Raw genomic sequence first — 19,191 nt, 5'->3', positions numbered from 1 at the left:
CGGGCCAGACCGTGGGGGTCTACCCCAGGCCTACCAAAGATTCCTTCCACAGGGACACCCTCTGTGTTCCAGCCCATGATCTGGGTTCTGTCACAGCCCCTCCCCCAGAGGAGGGGGGACTAGGGCCACCCCAACAGAGGGGACCTTCTTCCTGGAAAGTCCTGCTTTACCCCCAAACATCTGATGTCCTTTTTGGCGGGGGGTGGGGGCGCTGCTGCTGCTGAGCTGGAGAGGAAAGATCTTACGGCTTTTCTGTCTTCCTTTCAGTCTTTTCCGTTTCATCATTTGCACAAACTTGTGAGCACCAGAGGGCTGATGGATTCCAAACCGGGACCCGACCCTGAGTCTGCGCAGAGTCGGAAGTGGAGCAGAAGCGTCCTGGCAGAGAATGCCAAGGCTGTGTCCCCTCTTTGGGCAGTTCCATGGATTCCCACTGCTTCTTATGGTGGTTGGCTGGGTTGTTTTTTTCTTTTTTTTCCCCCAAGTTCTACTCACATAGCCAACTCTCCCAGGGGATACCCCTGAAGCCCTGGGCTATTGCGGGCCCCCTAACCACAGCAGCTCACAGCGACGGTGCTGACCAGGCTTCGCCGTGGTGCTCCCCGCCAGCCCCCGAGCCGAGTGTCCTGCTGAGCGAGTGTGGGTCCACTGAGGCCACTCCCCGGGGTTGAGCGGAAGGAGAGCGAGTGCCTTGCCTTCTAAAGCTGGAGCCCAGCCGAAAGCCTCTGCCCACCTTCACAAGGGAAGGGGATGACAGAGAGAGGGAGAGGAAGGATGCATACAGCCCAGGTCTTCAGGAGTCCCGCCCATCTTAGAAACTCCCTATGACTGGGCTAAAAAACCTTTACCCCATGCTTGAACCCAGCCGGTGAGAGTTGCCACACTTCCTGCCCCCCCACCCCCAAAGGAATGTTCCATGGTCCCTCAAGTTGGCACCTCCCTTCAGACATAGCCAGGGCCCTAAGGGGGAACATGTGAGGGGTTTCCAATCCCTTTCTGCCTTGGCATCCTCTTGAATCTCAAGGAGAGAGTTCCATGTTCTACCTAATCAATAGACCCAGAAGATCAGGCCATCTTGCTTCCAACAGGAAAGAACCCTGGGCTTGGTTTGGTACCTTGAATATTTATGACTAACCTCCGTTAGCAGCAGCAGCAATCGCAACCTACAAAAAAAAATGCTGGCAGCAACTGAGATTTCAGGTGTGACTATGGCAAGGCATGCATCACTGCCCTGGGACATCTGTCTTTAAGAGGCAGAAACAAGGTCAAGATCTGGTCTGTTACCAGTTTGGATCTCGAAGCAAGAAAGTTCTCAGAGAATCTGGGTCAGGGAAAACCAGAGAGGGGAGGGGACCCCTGGCTCCGACCCCTTCCAACCACACGTCCCGGGCCCTTGCTGCCTTGCGAACAGAATGAAGGAGGAAGATGAATGAGAAGGAGGAGCGTGAACAGTGTCCTGGAGACGGGCAGCTCGCCAGCACTTCACCTCCAGATGGACTCCGGAGTTTAAGTGACCTTCCCATCTTGGACAGATGATGTCTTCCTTCCTTTATCTGTAGCAGCTCATAGATTGTAGCCAACAAGCACGTCCCAGGACCTGTCCCCAAGGACCATAGCTGAGTGCGGCTACGTGACAGGTTGTGAGACCCCTGTTTGATCACTGTGAATCCACTCTCCTTCCTACCCACCCACCACCAACTCCCTCTCTCTCCGTTTTCTCAGGCACTTGAAGAGCTGCCTCCCATTAACTCAGATTATCAGACTCAAATGTGTGCTCTCCAAACTGGGCTAAAGAGGCGGCAGCCATAGAAACTGACCCGGTCTTATGTTGACTGCTTCTTTGTGCTCAGCTATGGATATTTTTCCATCCAAGGCTCAGATGGAATGATGTGTATGTAGCTTCCTTAGCCCCGCTGTACCAGTTAAGCCGATTGGTGTGTTCTCAGCGTGGGTCAGCATCCAAAGGTAGCTGGTCCTTGCTTCCAGCATCCCAGCCATTCAGATGATGTGCTCCAGATTACCAAGGGGCAGAAAATCTAGTGTATTGAGCCACATTAGGCTTCTCTAAATGACTCTCCCTCTAAAAAGCCACAGTAATTTTTAAAACTTGGACGAGCTTTTCCAGAGTAATAAAACAATTATGAAATTACTTACACAGGAACACAGGCTAGTTCAGTCTCCCATGAAGAAATATATGTCGGAATTGGTATAATTACTTTCATAATCACTTGACTTAGAAGCTAGCCCGTTCTCCAGCTGAAATCAAAATGTCGTACCTTGGCTGTTCTAAAAATGAGCGTGTTATTCTGGGTGTGAAACACCTTGATTAAACCATTAATCACATCCTAGGGCTAAAGATGAACCTCACAGTCTTTTAGTCACTGAGTAATATCATTCGTGACTGGAGTCTCATGGGTCAGTGTAAGTGGGTCACAGCAAGGCAGGACAACAACAGAGATGGCTTAGGGCTGACGAGAGGTCGAAATAGAGCTGTATCCATCATCTTAATTCTGTGACACAGTGTCTCTCATCTCTAGAATTAGGATATGAGTGCACCTGATAAGGGAAAAAAAAATCAAAAGACCTGCTTTTGTGGGGTTAAATCTGTATCTGAGCGCGGAGTGTAAGGGAGACTCGAATTTAGATTGTTTGCTAATTCTGCTGCACACGGGAGGATCCCTGGGATCCCACCTGATTTTGAGTCCCTAGCCCAGTGGCTGGAAGAACCACTGCCCAGAGCATCCTTTCTTGGAAGTGTCTGAGCTGCCAAGGCAGACAACAGGCTTTACACTGGGTACCGTGGGGGTCACAAACACGTGTCAGTCCGGTTGGTTTGCTTCTGCCTCCTGCTAAGGAGCTGGTTCTGAGCTCGCACCTGGCTGGTGCCTGCTTCTTAGCCAGCTCCTTAGTCTAGAGGGGTCTCCTGGCTCCACTTACCTTGGTCTTTAATGAGTGGTGAAGTTCTTGCTACCTTCTGCCACCGTTCCATGGTCTCTGGAAATCCTTCCCACCAATGAAAGCCTTCGGTCCTGGCATTGGCCTTCCACCTAGACCGGCTTTGCCCTCTCTCTGCCATCCTCGGTCCTCCAGAGACCACACTGCCTGTCACAAAGAAAACCACCACCTCGGGCCTGCCAGCCATCAACTTGGAAAATCGGGCCAGCTGTCTGCTGCTCACGTCTCCCAGGTCCAGACCAAACGGGATCAACAACCCACAGTGGTGACTCAGTCTCTTACCCCAGGAGCCAAAGCAACACAAAACAATTGGTCAAACATCGTTGGGTCCGATTCTGAGAGTAGGTGATTTCTAGACATGTCTTTCAGGTGACCCTCAACTACCTCAGGTTTGAAGGCCCTAAATTAAGCTGATACTACTCATGGGGACAGACCGAGGAGGGTTCGGAGAAATCTTGGTGATAACGCACTTGTCTCAAACTTACAACAAACTCTCACGTTTCGGTTTGCAGGGGTGGGGTTGGGTTTGTTTTTCTTCTGTTTTTAACCTTTCCCCCCAATTTTCCATTAGAATAGTTCCTACAAATGAATTTCATTTCTTACTGAGTGCCTACCTTCCCAGGGCAGGTAGCCACTGGCTTTGTTTCCTTCCAGCAGTACTTTTATTATGGGTATTAAGACTTTTCTTTGTATAATACATTGCATCTGTGTTTTCAATTTTTCAATAAATACTTCAACCTGGCAATGGAGAGTATTGATAACTGACCAACCAAACTGGTTTTGAGATCTGGAATTCCAATGAAAAGCCGCCATTCACATCCCAAGGTTCACTGACGCATACAACGATCACATTTCCTTTGCTCCTTTATTTATTTATTGGCTGTGCTGGGTCTTTATTGCTGCCCGCGGGCTTTCTCCAGTTACAGCGAGCAGGGGCTATTCTCTAATTGCAGTGTGCAGGCTTCTCAATGCAGCGGCTTCTGGTTGCAGAGCACAGGCTCTAGAGTATATGGGCTTTAGTAGTTAGGGCACACTGGCTTAGTTGCCCCACAGTATGTGGAATCTTCCCCGACCAGAAATCAAACCTGTGCCCCCTGCATTCACAGGCAGATTCTTAACCATTGGACCACCAGGCAAGTCTTCCTTTGCTACTTTAGAGAAAAGAAACTTTAATTCGCACCCCTTAGAACTTTTCCATCCTCTCTCTGCTCTCTTGACCTTGGGAATGGTCAGAGAGCATCAAGTGTGCAATATAGTACTGGAATTTATTTGGAAGACCAGGTCTCTGCCTGAAATCTCGGGTCTCAAGCTATGGATATTTTTCTTCTTCATCCTAGGATAGGTTATGTTCAGGCTCTTCTGCCCATGGAATTTCCCAGGTAAGAATACTGGAGTGGAGTACCACTTCCTACTCCAGGGCATCTTCCCAACCCAGGGATCAAACTTGATTCTCATCTCCTGCAGCAGCAGGCAGATTCTTTACCATTAGCGCCACCTGGGAAACCCCTGTCCATCCTAAACCTGTGAAAATCATCTGCCATCTTAAAATTGCATGGGATGAATTCTGCTCAGGGCCAGAGCTGCCAGTCATAAGGGGATTGAGAGCAAGCCAGTCACAGCTACCAGAGGATTTACAGAGGGAGCTGACAGAATGGGACCGACTGCATGAGGACTTTCCTGTCTGTAACTTAATGCTGCCAGTGTATTAAGCCAAGGGGACCTATCAGGGAGGGAGGAAGATGGGGAAGACCTGGGGTCGGTAAGGAGGAGAATTGCCCAAGATGATTCATCAAGAACAGAGAGAAGGAAGCAAGTAGTTTTTGTGTTTAGTCAATCTGTCCAACTCTTGGCGACTCCATGGACTGTAGCCTGCCAGGCTCCTCTGTCCATGGGACAGGAGGGCAAAGAATCAGGATAAGAGGAGGAAAGTGGTGGAAGTGCACAGGGTGGGAGATGATCTGGATAAATACAGAGGGACCCTTGCCTATGAATGTTTTGTGGTTTTTGCTGCATTTTTGCAGCATTTGCATGCTGGTGGCCACACAGTGTGGCCAAAAATTTTAAAACAAAGCCAGTGAGGCTTAATCTTGCTCACCATGGTTGTCATCAGCCTCTAATACATTACCCAATGTAAGTTTAAGCATTATGGAGTGAATGAACTCTCTTTTTATACCACTCTCTTGCACACATTTCCTGTATCCATTCATTGTACATGCTCTGAAATGCTTAATGAAATGCTTAATGAAGCCTTTATGTTCCCTGTCGTCAAAAGTTACTTTCACATGTTCATTGTTCCCTTTTCAAGGATCTACTCTACCAGGCGCTGGGAACACCATGGAAAGCAAAACTAGATGTGGTCCTGCGCTACTGGAGCTTACAGGCTATTGTTCAGTCACTCAGTCATGTCCGATTCTTTGCAGCCCCGTGGACTGCAGCATGCCAGGCTTCCCGGTCCTTCACCATCTCCTGGAGCTTGCTCAAACTCATCTTCATTGAATCAGTGATGCAAGCCAACCATCTTGTCCTCTGTCGTTCCCTTCTCCTCCTGCCTTCCATCTTTCCCAGCATCAGGGTCTTTTCTAATGAGTCAGCTCTTTGCATCAGGTGGCGAAAGTATTGGCGCTTTAGCTTCAGCATCAGTCCTTCCAATGACTATTCAGGGTTGATTTCCTTTAGGATTAACTGGTTTGATCTCCTTGCAGTCCAAGGAACTCTCAAGAGTCTTCTCCAACACCACAGTTCAAAAGCATCAATTCTTCAGCACTCAGCCTCCTTTATGGTCCAACTCGGATAGCTCAGTTGATAAAGAATCGGCCTGCAATGCAGGAGCCCCTGGTTTGATTCCTGGGTCAGGAAGATCCGCTGGAGAAGGGATAGCCTATCCACTCAAGGTAGCCCAAGCCTATTCTTGGGCTTCCCTTGTGGCTCAGCTGGTAAAGAATCTGCCTGCAATATGGGAGACCTGTGGTCAATCCCTGGGTTGGGAAGATCTCCTGGAGAAGGAAAAGATACCCAGTCCACTATTCTGGCCTGGAGAATTCCATGGACTATATAGTGTATGGGGTTGCAAAGAGTTGGACACAACTGAGCGACTTTTACTCACATCTCATACATGACTACTGGAAAAAACCATAGCTTTGACTATATATTTTTATATTTTATATAATTTATATAATATATAATGTGATTATATAATATAAATATAATCTATAATATATATTATGTATGATTATGACAATATATAAATGATATATATAATATGGAAAACCATAGCTTTGCCTATATATTAATATATAATACACATATTATATGCCGAGGTCCAGCCCCGGCTGATCCAGGGAATTCGAAGGGGAGATGGCTTCGGCGAGTTCACTGGATACAATAGCTTTATTTAAATATTAATTAGAGATATAAAGAGTAATAGAATGAGGATAGCTCAGTAGGAAAATTCAGCGGAGAAAAGAGGCTGAGTAGCTTGGTTTACGTGGAAAGTCAATATAACCTGTGACATCAGGTTAGCTCTGACCATGGAGGCTGCAGGCGCCGTCTCGAGTAGCGGAAGGTGCCCCACCTTAGGCACCTTCTCGAATGGGTCTTAGAAGCCCAGGCAAATAAATGGTCGCAGAGGACCTCCGAGCTCCAGATGGAGACTCAGCCAGAAATCGAGAAGAAGAATGACATGGGGAGACCAAGCTTCGGTGAGCAAGGCCCGTAGCTTTATTTTCAACAGGGGCTTTTATACCCTAAGTTGCACATAGAGGATAATAGGGGATGTGAAATCATGCAAAGTCAGCAGTCTTTGATCCTTATCAAAACCAGGGTTTCTTTCCTGCAAATTTATCATATACAAATGGTTTAGATGATTTACATCATCTTCTGGCCAGAAGGCCTATTAACATTTTATGACTCTTGACAAAGGTTTGTCAACCGTAAGACTTATTGTCTCTAAGAGTAATTATTTTAAGGTTTGGTGCCATCCTCCGAAGGTGTTAGATAAAGTTGCATTCCTATAGGGCAGAGGTGCAGTGGGTTTACAACAAAGGAAAGAATTTATTACCTTAAGGGTCTAAAGTTGCTAACACCAAGGCCACTACTTATTTTTTCTACATACAAAGTATATTAATTACTACACATTCAAGGATACAATACAGGGGATGTGGAAACAGGGCAGCAAGCATTGGCTCATCAATGAAATCTTTTATTAGTTTTATTCTGACAGTTTCTAACTCTGAGAGGCTCTAAGCTATTTGAATATCTTAAGCTTCCCGTGCCTCTCGAGGCTGGGAGACTGTAAATAATCATATGCATAGCTGTAGGAGTCCGGGTAAACTTGTCAGGCAAGTTAGAGAGCTATCTGAGGGGTTTGGATTTAAACACTCCTAATGCCCAGGAACTTTATTGACTGGAGCTGTAAGTTAACTCTTTATCAGAGAGAGTGAGATGGTGGTGGGAGACAGCCCCCATAAAGTCAGAGGTGAGAACACAAAGCAGTAAAGTAGGCAGACTCTGGTTTTTGGGAGTAGATGCTCGAGAATATCCAGGGGGACTCCTGAGGCTTGATCCCGCCATTGCGTATGCCGAGCCTCCTTTCTCATGACCTTTGCCACAGGCGGAGCTCCTCACGCTGGCTCCTGGCAATTATATAATATATAGATAGTATATATATTTATAATATATTATATATTATATAATATGTATTTTGTATATTATATATATAATATATATTAGCCATGCCAGGCATCTTGCAGGAGATATATATATATATATATATATTAGCCATGCAGGATATATATTATATATATATATATATAATATATATATTAGCCATGCCAGGCATCTTGCAGGATTTAGTTTCCTGACCAGAGAGTGAACCTGGGTGCTCTTCAGTGAAAGCGTGGAGTCTTAACCATTGGACCACCAGGGAGATCCCTCCTACATTGTTTAAAATGAAAATTATTACAACAGGTACATCCTCTAGAATCAGCAAACATTGCTGTGTTGTTATTGTACACAAGAGACTACAGGAGAGGGAAAAATAAGAGATGGTTCCTTCTTCAAGAATCTTCCAAACATGGGAAGAAGACAGACACATACATTAGAAACTGAAGTGTGGGAGGGCTGAAACATTATTGCAAGAAACCTAGCATTCTCCAAAGAGAAAAATAGGCAATAACTTTAGGAAATAATGGCATCAAGAGAAAGCTTTTAAGAAATAAGATGTAAGCATGTTTCAAGGCTCAAAAGAAGTCAGAGCAGGTAGAGACTGAAATATGGCAGAAATCAGAGACCCTGATGCTGGCAAAGATTGAAGGCAGGAGGAGAAGGGGACGACAGAGGGTGAGACAGTTGGATAGTATCACCAACTCGATGGACATGAGTTTGAGCAGCTCCAGGAGCTGGTGATGGACAGGGAAGCCTGGCGTGCTGCAGTCCATGGGGTCTAAAAGGGTCAAACACAACTGAGTGACTGAACTGAACTGAGAAGCAACTTCCTTGAGGTGCAGATTCACTTATTCTTCCCACAAATTCTGACTCCATGTCTACTGCATTTAAGGCACAAAGGATACACTGCCAGGGACAAGCCATCCTCCTGACACTGAACAAATGTGATGCATGACCAAAGGATGCGTGTGAAGGACATTGAAAGGGAGCTAATACATTCAAGGAGGTCAGAGGAAGCTTCCATGTAGAAATGACTTTTAGGCTAAAACCTAAAGATAAGAAAAAGTTGGCAGGGGAAGGATACACCAGGCAAAGCTAACAGCAGTGAATGAGAGTTTGAGGAATAACAGAAGCCCTTACCAGCCGAGAGTGACCAAGTTAGAGCCCAATTATAGAAGTCCTTGAATGCCATTTGAAGTATGTGGGACGTTACGCTGGGGGTCTTAAGCACAGTGTAATATAACACTTCATCGTCCTCATAGCTTCATAACCTCAGTAATCTCCTAAATCTTCCACCTGCCTGAATTCTGCCCCTCTCACGCCATCCTCATTCTGTAGCTGAAGTAATCATCCGCCCTCCAAGTTACATCTGATCTTGTCAGCCTCCCTCCAAGTTACATCTGATCTTGTCAGCCTCTGTTGTTCAGTCACTCAGTTGTGTCCGACTCTTTGCAACCCCGTGGACTGCAGCATGCCAGGCTCCTCTGTCTTTCACTGTCACCCAGAACTTGCTCAAACTCAAGTTCATTGAGTTGGTGATACTAACTAGCCAGCTTCTCCTCTGGCCTGCCCCTCCCCAGTCACCCTCTCTGCTTTCTAAAAGCTTTCAATGGCCTCCCATTGTAGTTTCATAAAATTGAGGTGAAATTCACATAACATGAAATTAACTCTTTAGAACATTTATTTCATTCACATTTTATGTAAACAGCACCTCAGTCTATCAATAGTTGCCAAACATTGTCATCACCCCAAAATAAAGCATGGTACCCATTAAGCTGTCAGTCCCTATTCACCCCTCTCCCTAGCCCCTGGCAAGCATCAATGTGTTTTCTATTTCCACGCAGTAGTGTTCAACAGATGGCATTATAAACCAGCAAGGAAATATGAGCTATCTAAACACTCAAAACATTAAGTTTTTATGGATGATATATATTTAGGTTGGGCTTCCCAGGTGGCGCTAGTGGAAAACAACCTGCCTGCCAAAGCAGCAGACATTAGAGATACGGGTTTGATCCCTGGGTCAGGAAGATCCCCTGGAGAAGGGAATGGCTACCCACTCCAGTATTCTGGCCTGGAGAATAATCCCGTATAGTCCATGGGGTCCTGAAGAGTCAGACACAACTGAGCGACTTTCACTTTCTCCTGTTGGTCAGTTCCTGCTTTCCTGTTTGTCTCATTTTGTATCCTGGGAGCTTGTCTTGGCTTTCCTCCTGCCAGAGTGTGAAAACTGTCAGTTCTTTCCTGTGCAGGAGGCCAACTATTGGGTGGGGATCCCCAAGAACATGGCTGTACAGAAATGTGGGCTGCACCCCATTTGCAGCTGATGTCCTTCCAATTGTTCCCAGCTCTCTGGGGGAAACTCTCTTTCTCTGGGCTCTCTTTGGGAGTGGCTCCAGTTCTGTAGAGGACTGCATCTTTGGCACCCTCTTTGGGTAGACCCCTGCTAAATCATATAAGTCTTACTGGTTTTAGTTTTGTGTCAAGACTTCCCTGGTGACTCAGATGGTAAAAGAATCTGCCCACAGCGCGGGAGACCCAGGTTCGATCCATGAGTTGGAAAGATCCCCTGGTGAAGGGGATGGCTACCCACTCCAGTATTCTTGCCTGGAGAATTCCATGGATTTGGTGGGCTACATGGGGTTGCAAAGAGTCAGACATGACTGAGAAACTTACACTTTCAGTGGGCATACACATGCTTTGGTTTTAAAAAAAGAAAAGGAGGAGGGTATTCAACACTGCCAGGAACATTTGTTGTTAAGCTGGGCTGATAGTAAGATATTTGAAATAATTCAGGGGGTGGAGGGGCGGGCAGAGGAGTTCCCTGACGGCCTAGTGGTTAGGATTCGGCACTTTCACTCCCGTGGACCGGGGTCAATTCCTGGTCAGGGAACTGACATTCCCACAAGCCATGAGGCACGGCCAAAAAAAGAAAAGTTTAAGAAACTTTTAATTAAAATTTAAATGTAAAAATTATTAAAAGAAAAAATTTTAAAAAGCGTTCTGTGGTCAGACGTTGGCCTTGTAAGCCAATATTCAGTTCTTGATGGGAGCTATTTTTTCAGGCTTCTCTGGTTCTATGTGGTCCTGCTCCTTCATGGGAACTTCTGTCAAGTGAAATCCCCTTCTCGAACTGCTGCCAACTATGGTTCACCAACCTGTCTTCCTCTCCCTTGCTGACATGATTCTACTGAGGATAAGAGGAATGTCATTGGTTTCTTTGGGAAACTTCCACCTCCCCACACTGGCTCTGCTTCAACCTCTTCCCTGCCACTCAGATGAACTTTGGAGACTTCCAAACAGTGGCTAGATGTTTCCTCAGTCATCAGTCACTAGCCTAAAATGTAGTTCTCAGCCTCCATCAGATTACCTATCCAGGGCAAACAAAAATCTTAGAGACCTGCTCCATAAATAATGATAAAAAGAATTAGCCCTCATATTGAGTACATAACCTCAACTTGTCCCATTTGCCATGGGATAAAATTTGGGTAAAAATATAAAGTGGGTATAAGGGCTTCCATGGTGGTCCAGTGGTTAAGACCCTGTGCTTACAACGCAAGAGGTGCGGATTTGATCTCTGGTCAGGGAACTAATATCCCACATGCCCCATGGCCAAAAATATAAAATGGGTATAAACCAATGAATTTGTATTACTAAGTTTTACTAACTCACGGCTAAAATTTTTAAATGAAAGCTATAATATCTCTGCATTTGCTTATACATGCATGTCTATGCATGTATATTACAAAATATTTAGGTGATATTTTTCTGCCTTTGGATGCTATTACCAGGTTAGTTACAAAATCCCTTAAAGGAGTTCTATTTGAATTGATTTAGACATAAATGTTCATTAGAAACATTTTTTTAGATTGTATGACGGCTGTCATAATAGCATGTGTTTAAAAAACCTTATCAAAACTGGTGAATTTTGTGTAGCCATTTTGATATTGAAGATGGAAGGAAATAAAGCAACATTTTCTGCATATTATCCTTTGTTACTTCAAAAAAGGTAAAAGCATAATTGAAATGCAGAAAAAGATTTGTGCAGTGTATGGAGAAGGTGTTATGTGACTGATCAAACAGGTCAAAAGTGGTTTTTGAAGTTTCATGCTGGAAATTTCTCACTGGACAATGTTCCACAGTCAGGTAGACCAGCTGAAGTTAACAACAATCAAATGGAGACCTTAATTCAGATCAATCAATATTTTACCACACCCCGGAGAGAGCCGACATACTCAAAAAACCCAAATCAAGCATGGAAAAATCATTTGCTGTCACAATACAACCTGGCCCAAATTGAAAAGCTAACACCTGTTCTATTAGTATGAGCAGTAAAGAAAAGTCCTTTTGGCTCCTCACCACCGCTCTTCACGGAGCTTCTACCTAAAACCACAGGTTCTCTAAGGGAAGGCAGCAACCTACTACCGCGGGCTACCACCCCTCTTCCCAACCCCCGGTTGCCTAGCAACCAGCTTCCTTCTGCCCCTCTCGCGTGAGTCGCCCGCAGTGACGCGAAACAGGCGCGGTGCATGTTGGGACCACGCGGGTTCGTGTCCTTCTGGGCCCTCTGGTCAGCGAGGCTGACAGGTCTTCGCGGCCTAGACTGGCGAACGCCGGAGCCTCGCGGGCCGCAGCTGCCTGGGCTGGCTTGTTACCGGGGCCGTGGCCAAACCGTCCACCCTCACCTGGAAGTGCGCGCTTGGGTAAGCCCCTTCCACGCCCTCAGGCCGCATAGGTGTCTCAGGCTTCCCTCTGAGCTGGTCACCAGCGGCTTCCGACTCCGATGATGTGGTGGACAGAGCAGTGTGTGTTGGGGTTTGCCAAGCACGTCATAATTACGAGGCGACTCGATGGACGTGAGTTTGAGTGAACTCCGGGAGTTGGTGATGGGCAGGCAGGCCTGGCGTGCTGCGATTCTTGGGGTCGCAAAGAGTCGGACACGACTGAGCGACTGAACTGAACTGAACTCAGTGCTTAATAGGTGCACAGCGTTTGTCGCTTAGTGAGGGCTCCAGCCGTTCTTTGTTGGTCTTCCTCACTGGGGTTTGCACCCGCCCTCATGGGTCCCACGATGCTGGGACATGATTCTGCTCCTCATCTCAGCAACATCTCTCTCTTCAGGATTCTGTTCCTGGCCCTCTTTTAACAGATGCTGGTCTGCTACACCGTCTTCTCAGTTACAAGGGTGGTTTTAGATGGTTTTTAGTTCTCAAGTAACAGGACTTCTAAGCTCTAAGACAGCATTTTGTCTGTTTGTAGGGACTTGTGTGCCTTTTTTCATATCTCAGACTCTTTCTAAAGTGAAAGTAAAGTCGCTCAGTTGTGTCTAACTCTTTGTGACCCTATGGACTGTAGTCCTCCGTCCGTCCTTGGGATTTTTCCAGGCAAGAATACTGGAATGGGTTGCCATTTCCTTCTCCAGGGGATCTTCCCTACCCAGGGATTGAAGTTGGGTCTCCCACACTGTGGGCAGACTCTTTACCATCTGAGCCACCAGGGAATCCCTTGTGTGCCTTTTTTCATATCTCAGGCTCTTTCTAAACCTGAAGTCAAAATAGTTCACTTTCTTTCCCATTCCCCCACCTTTTGTGTGTTCACTAAATTCCCGTAGTTACCAAGGCATGAAACTGTCAGATTTGACTCTTAACCAGCCTTGTAGCCCCATTGTTCTGTGAGATTCCAGGTTCTATATACAGCTGTCTCCATCCTTTGCATTTTTTAGCCCACTTTCTTTCTTTTTATTTATTTGGCTGCACCAGATCTTTGCTCGTCGTTGCAGCATGCAGGGTCTTCTGGTTGTGTCATGTGGGATCTAGTTCCCTGGCCAGGGATCGATCTTGGGCCCCCTGGGTTGGGAGCACCTAGTCCTAGCCACTGGACCACCAGGGAAGTCACTGTTCTTTGCATTCTTATTGCTCCTCCGCAGGCCCCCCAGGGTCTCTCTGGTGTCTTCCCTTAGTTTTCTTTCCGCTCCTCAGGCTGGATAACTTCAAAGGATCTGTTTTGAAGTCTGCTAGTCTTTTACTTCTCAAATCCGCTGTTGAAACCTTCTAGTGAATTTTTCATTTCAGTCAATGTATTTTTCAGTCCAGGATTTCTGATTGCTTCCTTTCTATCATTCTTTTTAGTAATGTTCTCATTTTGTTCATCCGTTATCTTCCTGATTTTCTTTAGTTTCTTTGTCCATGGTTTCCTAAGCTCATTGAACTTAAGATGCTTGATTTAAAGTTTTTGTTTAGTTAGTCCAGTGTCTGGACTAATTGTTTTCTTTTTTTTCTTGTGAATGGCCCATACTTTCCTGTTGCTTTGTTTTAAATTTTTTTGTTGAGAGCTGTATATTCTAAGTGTTGTAATGTGTCATCAGTGGCTCAATTGTGTCCAACACTTTGTGACCCTATATACTGTAGCCTACCAGGTTCCTCTGTCCATGTGATTTCCCAGGCAAGAATACTGGAGAGGGTTGCCATTTCCTACTCAAAGTGTTATAATGTGATAAGTCTCAAAATGTGATTCTTACTCATCAGGGATTGCTATTTTTTGCTTGTTGAGGGCTGGAACTATTACTTTTACAAACTATTTTTGCAAAATGTGTATTCCTTGTTTTCCTGTGGTCACTGAAGTTTCTGTTCCATTTTCTCTGCTGTCTGTCAGTGACCTGACATAGGACCTGATTTTCTTAAATGTTTGACTCTAAATAGGGAGCTAGGGGAGGTGTATTCTGTCTCTTTTAATCTGATAGATGCTCCAGGAAAAGCCAAAGAAAACAGAGATTTGCCAGTAGGGTCAAATCCAAGTTAAGCATCAATGCTGATCTTCCAGGACCCATCCAACTGATCAAACTGTGTGACCCCAAACTTTGGGAGGACAGTGTTTCCACTGTCTACTCTGGCATCAGCCAACTTCTTCAGGAACATAGGCTGCTATCCTGTACAGCTGCAGCATATCTGAGGAACGAGGGATATTGACTAGTTTGCACATGTTCTTCACTTGTGAAAGACCAGCAACCTTTCCCTTCATTGTTAGAAGGACTCCTCAGGTTGTTAAAAGTTTCTGGTCATGTTCCAAGTTACAAAATAGTTGATTTCAGTCATTCTTTGTAGCTCAATGATTGCTTTGGTGAAGAGACAAACCTCTAGTTCGTCCTCTGTCATTTTGAGTGACATCACTCTGACTCATAGTTTTAGAACAATATATTCTGATAATCTCTGTTTTCTTAATTGGTCTGTTTAGATGATTTACATTTAATATAATTTTTGATTGGTTAGGATTTAAGTCTGCCATTTTACTTATTTTCTATTTGTTCCTGCTTCTTTGGTGCTTCCTTTTCCCTTTTCTTGCCCTCTTATGGGATGGATACTTGAACATTTTTTAGTATGTCATTTTAATATAGCTGTGAAAGTGAATGTGTTAGTCACTCAGTCACATCCGACTCTTTCTGACCCCATGGACTATAGACCACCAGGGTCCTGTGTCCATGGGATTCTCCAGGCAAGAATACTGGAATGGGTTGCTACTTTCTTCTCTAGGGGATCTTCCTGGCCTAGGGATCGAACCTGGGTCTCCTGCATTGCAAGTATATTCTTTACCATCTGAGCCACCAGGTACCCTCCCTAATATAGCTATAGATTTTTTTAATGTAGCTTTTGTTGTATAGGTTTTCAGTGGTTACTGTTGAGATTATGTTACACATACTTATGATAGGTTACCAGTAGTATCAATCTTTACAAGTTCAAGCAGAATGTAGAAACTTTACCCCCTTTAGGTCCCTCCCTTTTCTTCCCTTTATGACATTGTTTCAAATTTTACCTCTACATTAGTTGAGAGCCACATGAGACAACATTATAATTTTTTTTTTCATCTATCAAACATAACTAAAAATTCAAGAGATTGTATTCACACAGATATTTGCCCTAAAAATTGCTTTTTCTTCTTTCATGATATTTCAAACTTCTGTTAATTTCTTTTTATTTGGAGAACTCTTCTTTTGTCACTTTTTTTAGAGCAGGTCTGATAGTGGCAGATCACTTCACTTTCTCCATCTCTTGATATTTTTAGTTCACCTTCTTTCTGGAAAGATATTTTCACTGGATATAGAATTATGCATTGTCATTTTTTTTCTTTTGGCACTTTAAAAATGTTTTGTGATTTCCTTCTCCCCTCCATGATTTCTGATGAGAAATCTGTAGTATTTCAAATTGTTCTTTCTCTGTAGGTAATACTTTGTTTTTCTCCACCTGTTTTTGAGATATTTTTTCTTTATTTTTAATTTTCAGACATTTGATTATGATGTATCTGGGTGTTGACTTATTTGAGTTCATTCTTTTAGGGTTTGCTCAGGTATTTGAATTGGTAGGTTTATGTCTTTTGCCAAATTTGAGAAGTTTTCAGCCATTATTTCTTCAAATAGTTTTTGTGTGCTGTACTCTTTCTCCCCTCCTTCTGTGACTCCAGTGACATGAGTATTTTAGATCTTCTGTTATTGTCCCTTAATGCTTTTTTTTTTCTGTTTTGTCTCTTTTTCTTAGATTGGATCATTTCTACAGATACATCTTTAGATTCACTGATTCTTTTCTCTGTTAAATCTCCATTTTGCTATTGAGTCCATACAGTGCATTTTTTAACTTATTGTAATGTTTAAATACACAGAAGAACTGTACAAAAAAGATCTTCACGACCAAGATAATCACGATGCTGTGATCACTCACCTAGAGCCAGACATCTTGGAATGTGAAGTCAAGTGGGCCTTAGAAAGCATCACTACAAACACAGCTAGTGGAGGTGCTGGAAAGATGCTGCTGTGAAAGTGCTGCACTCAATATGCCAGCAAATTTGGAAAACTCAGCAGTGGCCACAGGACTGGAAAAGGTCAGTTTTCATTCCAATCCCAAAGAAAGGCAATGCCAAAGAATGCTCAATCTACCACACAGTTGTATGCATCTCTATATGTATGTGTATGTATGCACGCTAATAAAGTAATGCTCAAAATTCTCCAAGCCAGGCTTCAGCAATACATGAACCGTGAACTTCCAGATGTTCAAGCTGGTTTTAGAAAAGGCAGAGGAGCCAGAGATCAAATTGCCAACATCCGCTGGATCATTGAAAATGCAAGAGAGTTCCAGAAAAACATCTCTTTCTGCTTTATTGACTATGCCAAAGCCTTTGACTGTGTGGATCACAATAAACTGTGGAAAATTCTGAAAGAGATGGGAATACCAGACCACCTGACCTGCCTCTTGAGAAACCTATATGCAGGTCAGGAAGCAACAGTTCAAACTGGACATGGAACAACAGACTGGTTCCAAATAGGAAAAGGAGTACGTCAAGGCTGTATATTGTCACCCTGCTTATTTAACTTCTATGCAGAGTACATCATGAGAAACGCTGGACTGGAAGAAGCACAAGCTGGAATCAAGATGCCGGGAGAAATATCAATAACCTCAGATATGCAGATGACACCACCCTTATGGCAGAAAGTAAAGAGGAACTAAAAAGCCTCTTGATGAAAGTGAAAGTGGAGAGTGAAAAAGTTGGCTTAAAGCTCAACATTCAGAAAACGAAGATCATGGCATCCGGTCCCATCACTTCATGGGAAATAGATGGGGAAACAGTGGAAACAGTGTCAGACTTTATTTTTCTGGGCTCCAAAATCACTGCAGATGGTGACTGCAGCCATGAAATTAAAAGACGCTTACTCCTTGAAAGAAAAGTTATGACCAACCTAGATAGCATATTGAAAAGCAGAGACATTACTTTGGCAACAAAGGTCTGTCTAGTCAAGGGTATGGTTTTTCCAGTGGTCATGTATGGATATGAGTTGGAGTGTGAAGAAAGCTGATCACTGAAGAATTGATGCTTTTGAACTGTGGTGTTGGAGAAGACTCTTGAGAGTCCCTTGGACTGCAAGGAGATCCAACCAGTCCATTCTGAAGGAGATCACCCTGGGTGTTCTTTGGAAGGAATGATGCTAAAGCTGAAACTCCAGTACTTTGGCCACCTCATGCGAAGAGTTGACTCATTGGAAAAGACTCTGATGCTGGGAGGGATTAGGGGCAGGAGGAGAAGGGGACAACAGAGGATGAGATGGCTGGATGGCATCACTGACTCGATGGGCGTGAGTTTGAGTGAACTCTGGGAGTTGGTGATGGACAGGGAGGCCTGGTGTGCTGTGATTCATGGGGTCGCAGAGTCGGACACGACTGAGTGGCTGAACTGAACTGAACTGAATGTTTAATTCTGAAATTTCCATCTGGATCTTTAGGTATTTTTCTTTGATGAGACTTTCTATTTCTCAGTAAGTTTCAAGAGTGTTCATAATTATTTCTTGCAATATATTTATAACAGCTGCTCTAAAATCCTTGTTCAACAATTTCAATATCTTTGTCACCTTACAGTCAGCATCTGTTGATTGTATTCTCTCATTTGAATTCTTTTTCTTAGCACTTAGTATGAGGAGTAATTTTTAAATTTTATCATGGACATGTTGAATATTATGTTGTGAGGTTCTAGGTTTTTTTTTTTTGGTAAATCTATTTTAGGAGGGAATCAATTTCCATATATTTATATTCAGAATGCACATTCTCATCTAATTTTGTGGGCTTTGGTTTGGAGATCAGTTTCATTTTCACAGTGTTTTTCAGAGCTGTTCTGGCCTGCCCATCTGTCTACTATCCAGACACTGACTTGGAACCTCAGAGTATTCCTCATTGTAGTTCAGTTCCCATAGCTTTTGCTGTGTTGGTACTGAATGGTTGGTTTCACATATGCACTGCTTAGGAAAGCATGACCAATCCTTCGTAGACATGTTTAAAGAACGCCTTTTTCTAGCTCCCTCTTCTGTATTTGGGAGGGGATTAGGTGCTGCCTTTTTACTGTTATTCAGTTAGTGCAGGTTGTGGCTCCTCCCCACAGTCTCCAGGACCTGGCGGGTAGGGGAGAGGCCTCACCTCTGCTTTGTTGGTACCAGGTGGGCATGGCCAACAGGGCTTTGTCTTACAGCCTCTCAGTACCTGGTGGGGAGGGAAAAAGGTATGAGTTCTTTTGTGGCATTTGCCTAGAGTAGGGTGACTGTAATCAAAAGGGTACCTACCATCTTGCAGAGCTCCCCTCCTCATGATCATTTGCTGGAGAGTATAGGCTTTTCTTAGGGCTTGGTTTTATGGGTTGTTTTGCTTTGAGAAGGGCTCAGTGCCATTTTCTAGTTGCAGACTGCTCTAATACCCAAGCCAAAATATATAGGAGTCAAAACAAACAGACCACCCAGGGCACTCACCACTGAGTTACCCCTTGAGTCTCCAGCCAGTTTGCCTTCTTTTCTCCACCTTTTGAGAGGTTTTTCTGATAGTTATGCCATGTGTTTTGAATAGCAATTTTGGTTGTAAGTTGTGAGAGGAAGATGGTGGAATGTGCGTACTCCATCTTCTTTGCACCAGGAAACAACATAAGGCATTTAAAATAGTTTTCTTGGGACTTTTCTTGCAGACTGGTGGTTAGGAATCTGCACCCCCAAAGCAAGGGGTGTGCGTTTCATCCCTGGTCAGGGAACTAAGATCCTGCATGCTGTGCAACCAAAAACAAAAA

The 19,191-nt window shown here is 44.3% G+C and overlaps 1 protein-coding gene across 4 annotated transcripts in view; it reads left to right on the top strand.

Moving 5' to 3' along the window:
• Positions 1-3,700, top strand: part of HIP1 (huntingtin interacting protein 1) — a 136,557-nt gene extending 132,857 nt beyond the window's left edge. For all 4 annotated transcript variants that reach the window (XM_019987705.2, XM_019987708.2, XM_019987704.2 and 1 more), the window contains one exon: positions 268-3,700. In XM_019987705.2, coding sequence (XP_019843264.2) covers positions 268-344 — 77 coding nt within the window. In that variant the 3' untranslated portion in view covers positions 345-3,700. The remainder of the gene's footprint in view (positions 1-267) is intronic.
• The last annotated feature ends 15,491 nt before the right edge of the window (positions 3,701-19,191 follow it).

The sequence above is a fragment of the Bos indicus genome, chromosome 25, assembly GCF_029378745.1.
Source record: "Bos indicus isolate NIAB-ARS_2022 breed Sahiwal x Tharparkar chromosome 25, NIAB-ARS_B.indTharparkar_mat_pri_1.0, whole genome shotgun sequence".
Classification (NCBI taxonomy): domain Eukaryota; kingdom Metazoa; phylum Chordata; class Mammalia; order Artiodactyla; family Bovidae; genus Bos; species Bos indicus.
Note: the sequence above shows the minus strand (reverse complement) of the source record. Positions and strands in the feature narration are given on the sequence as shown.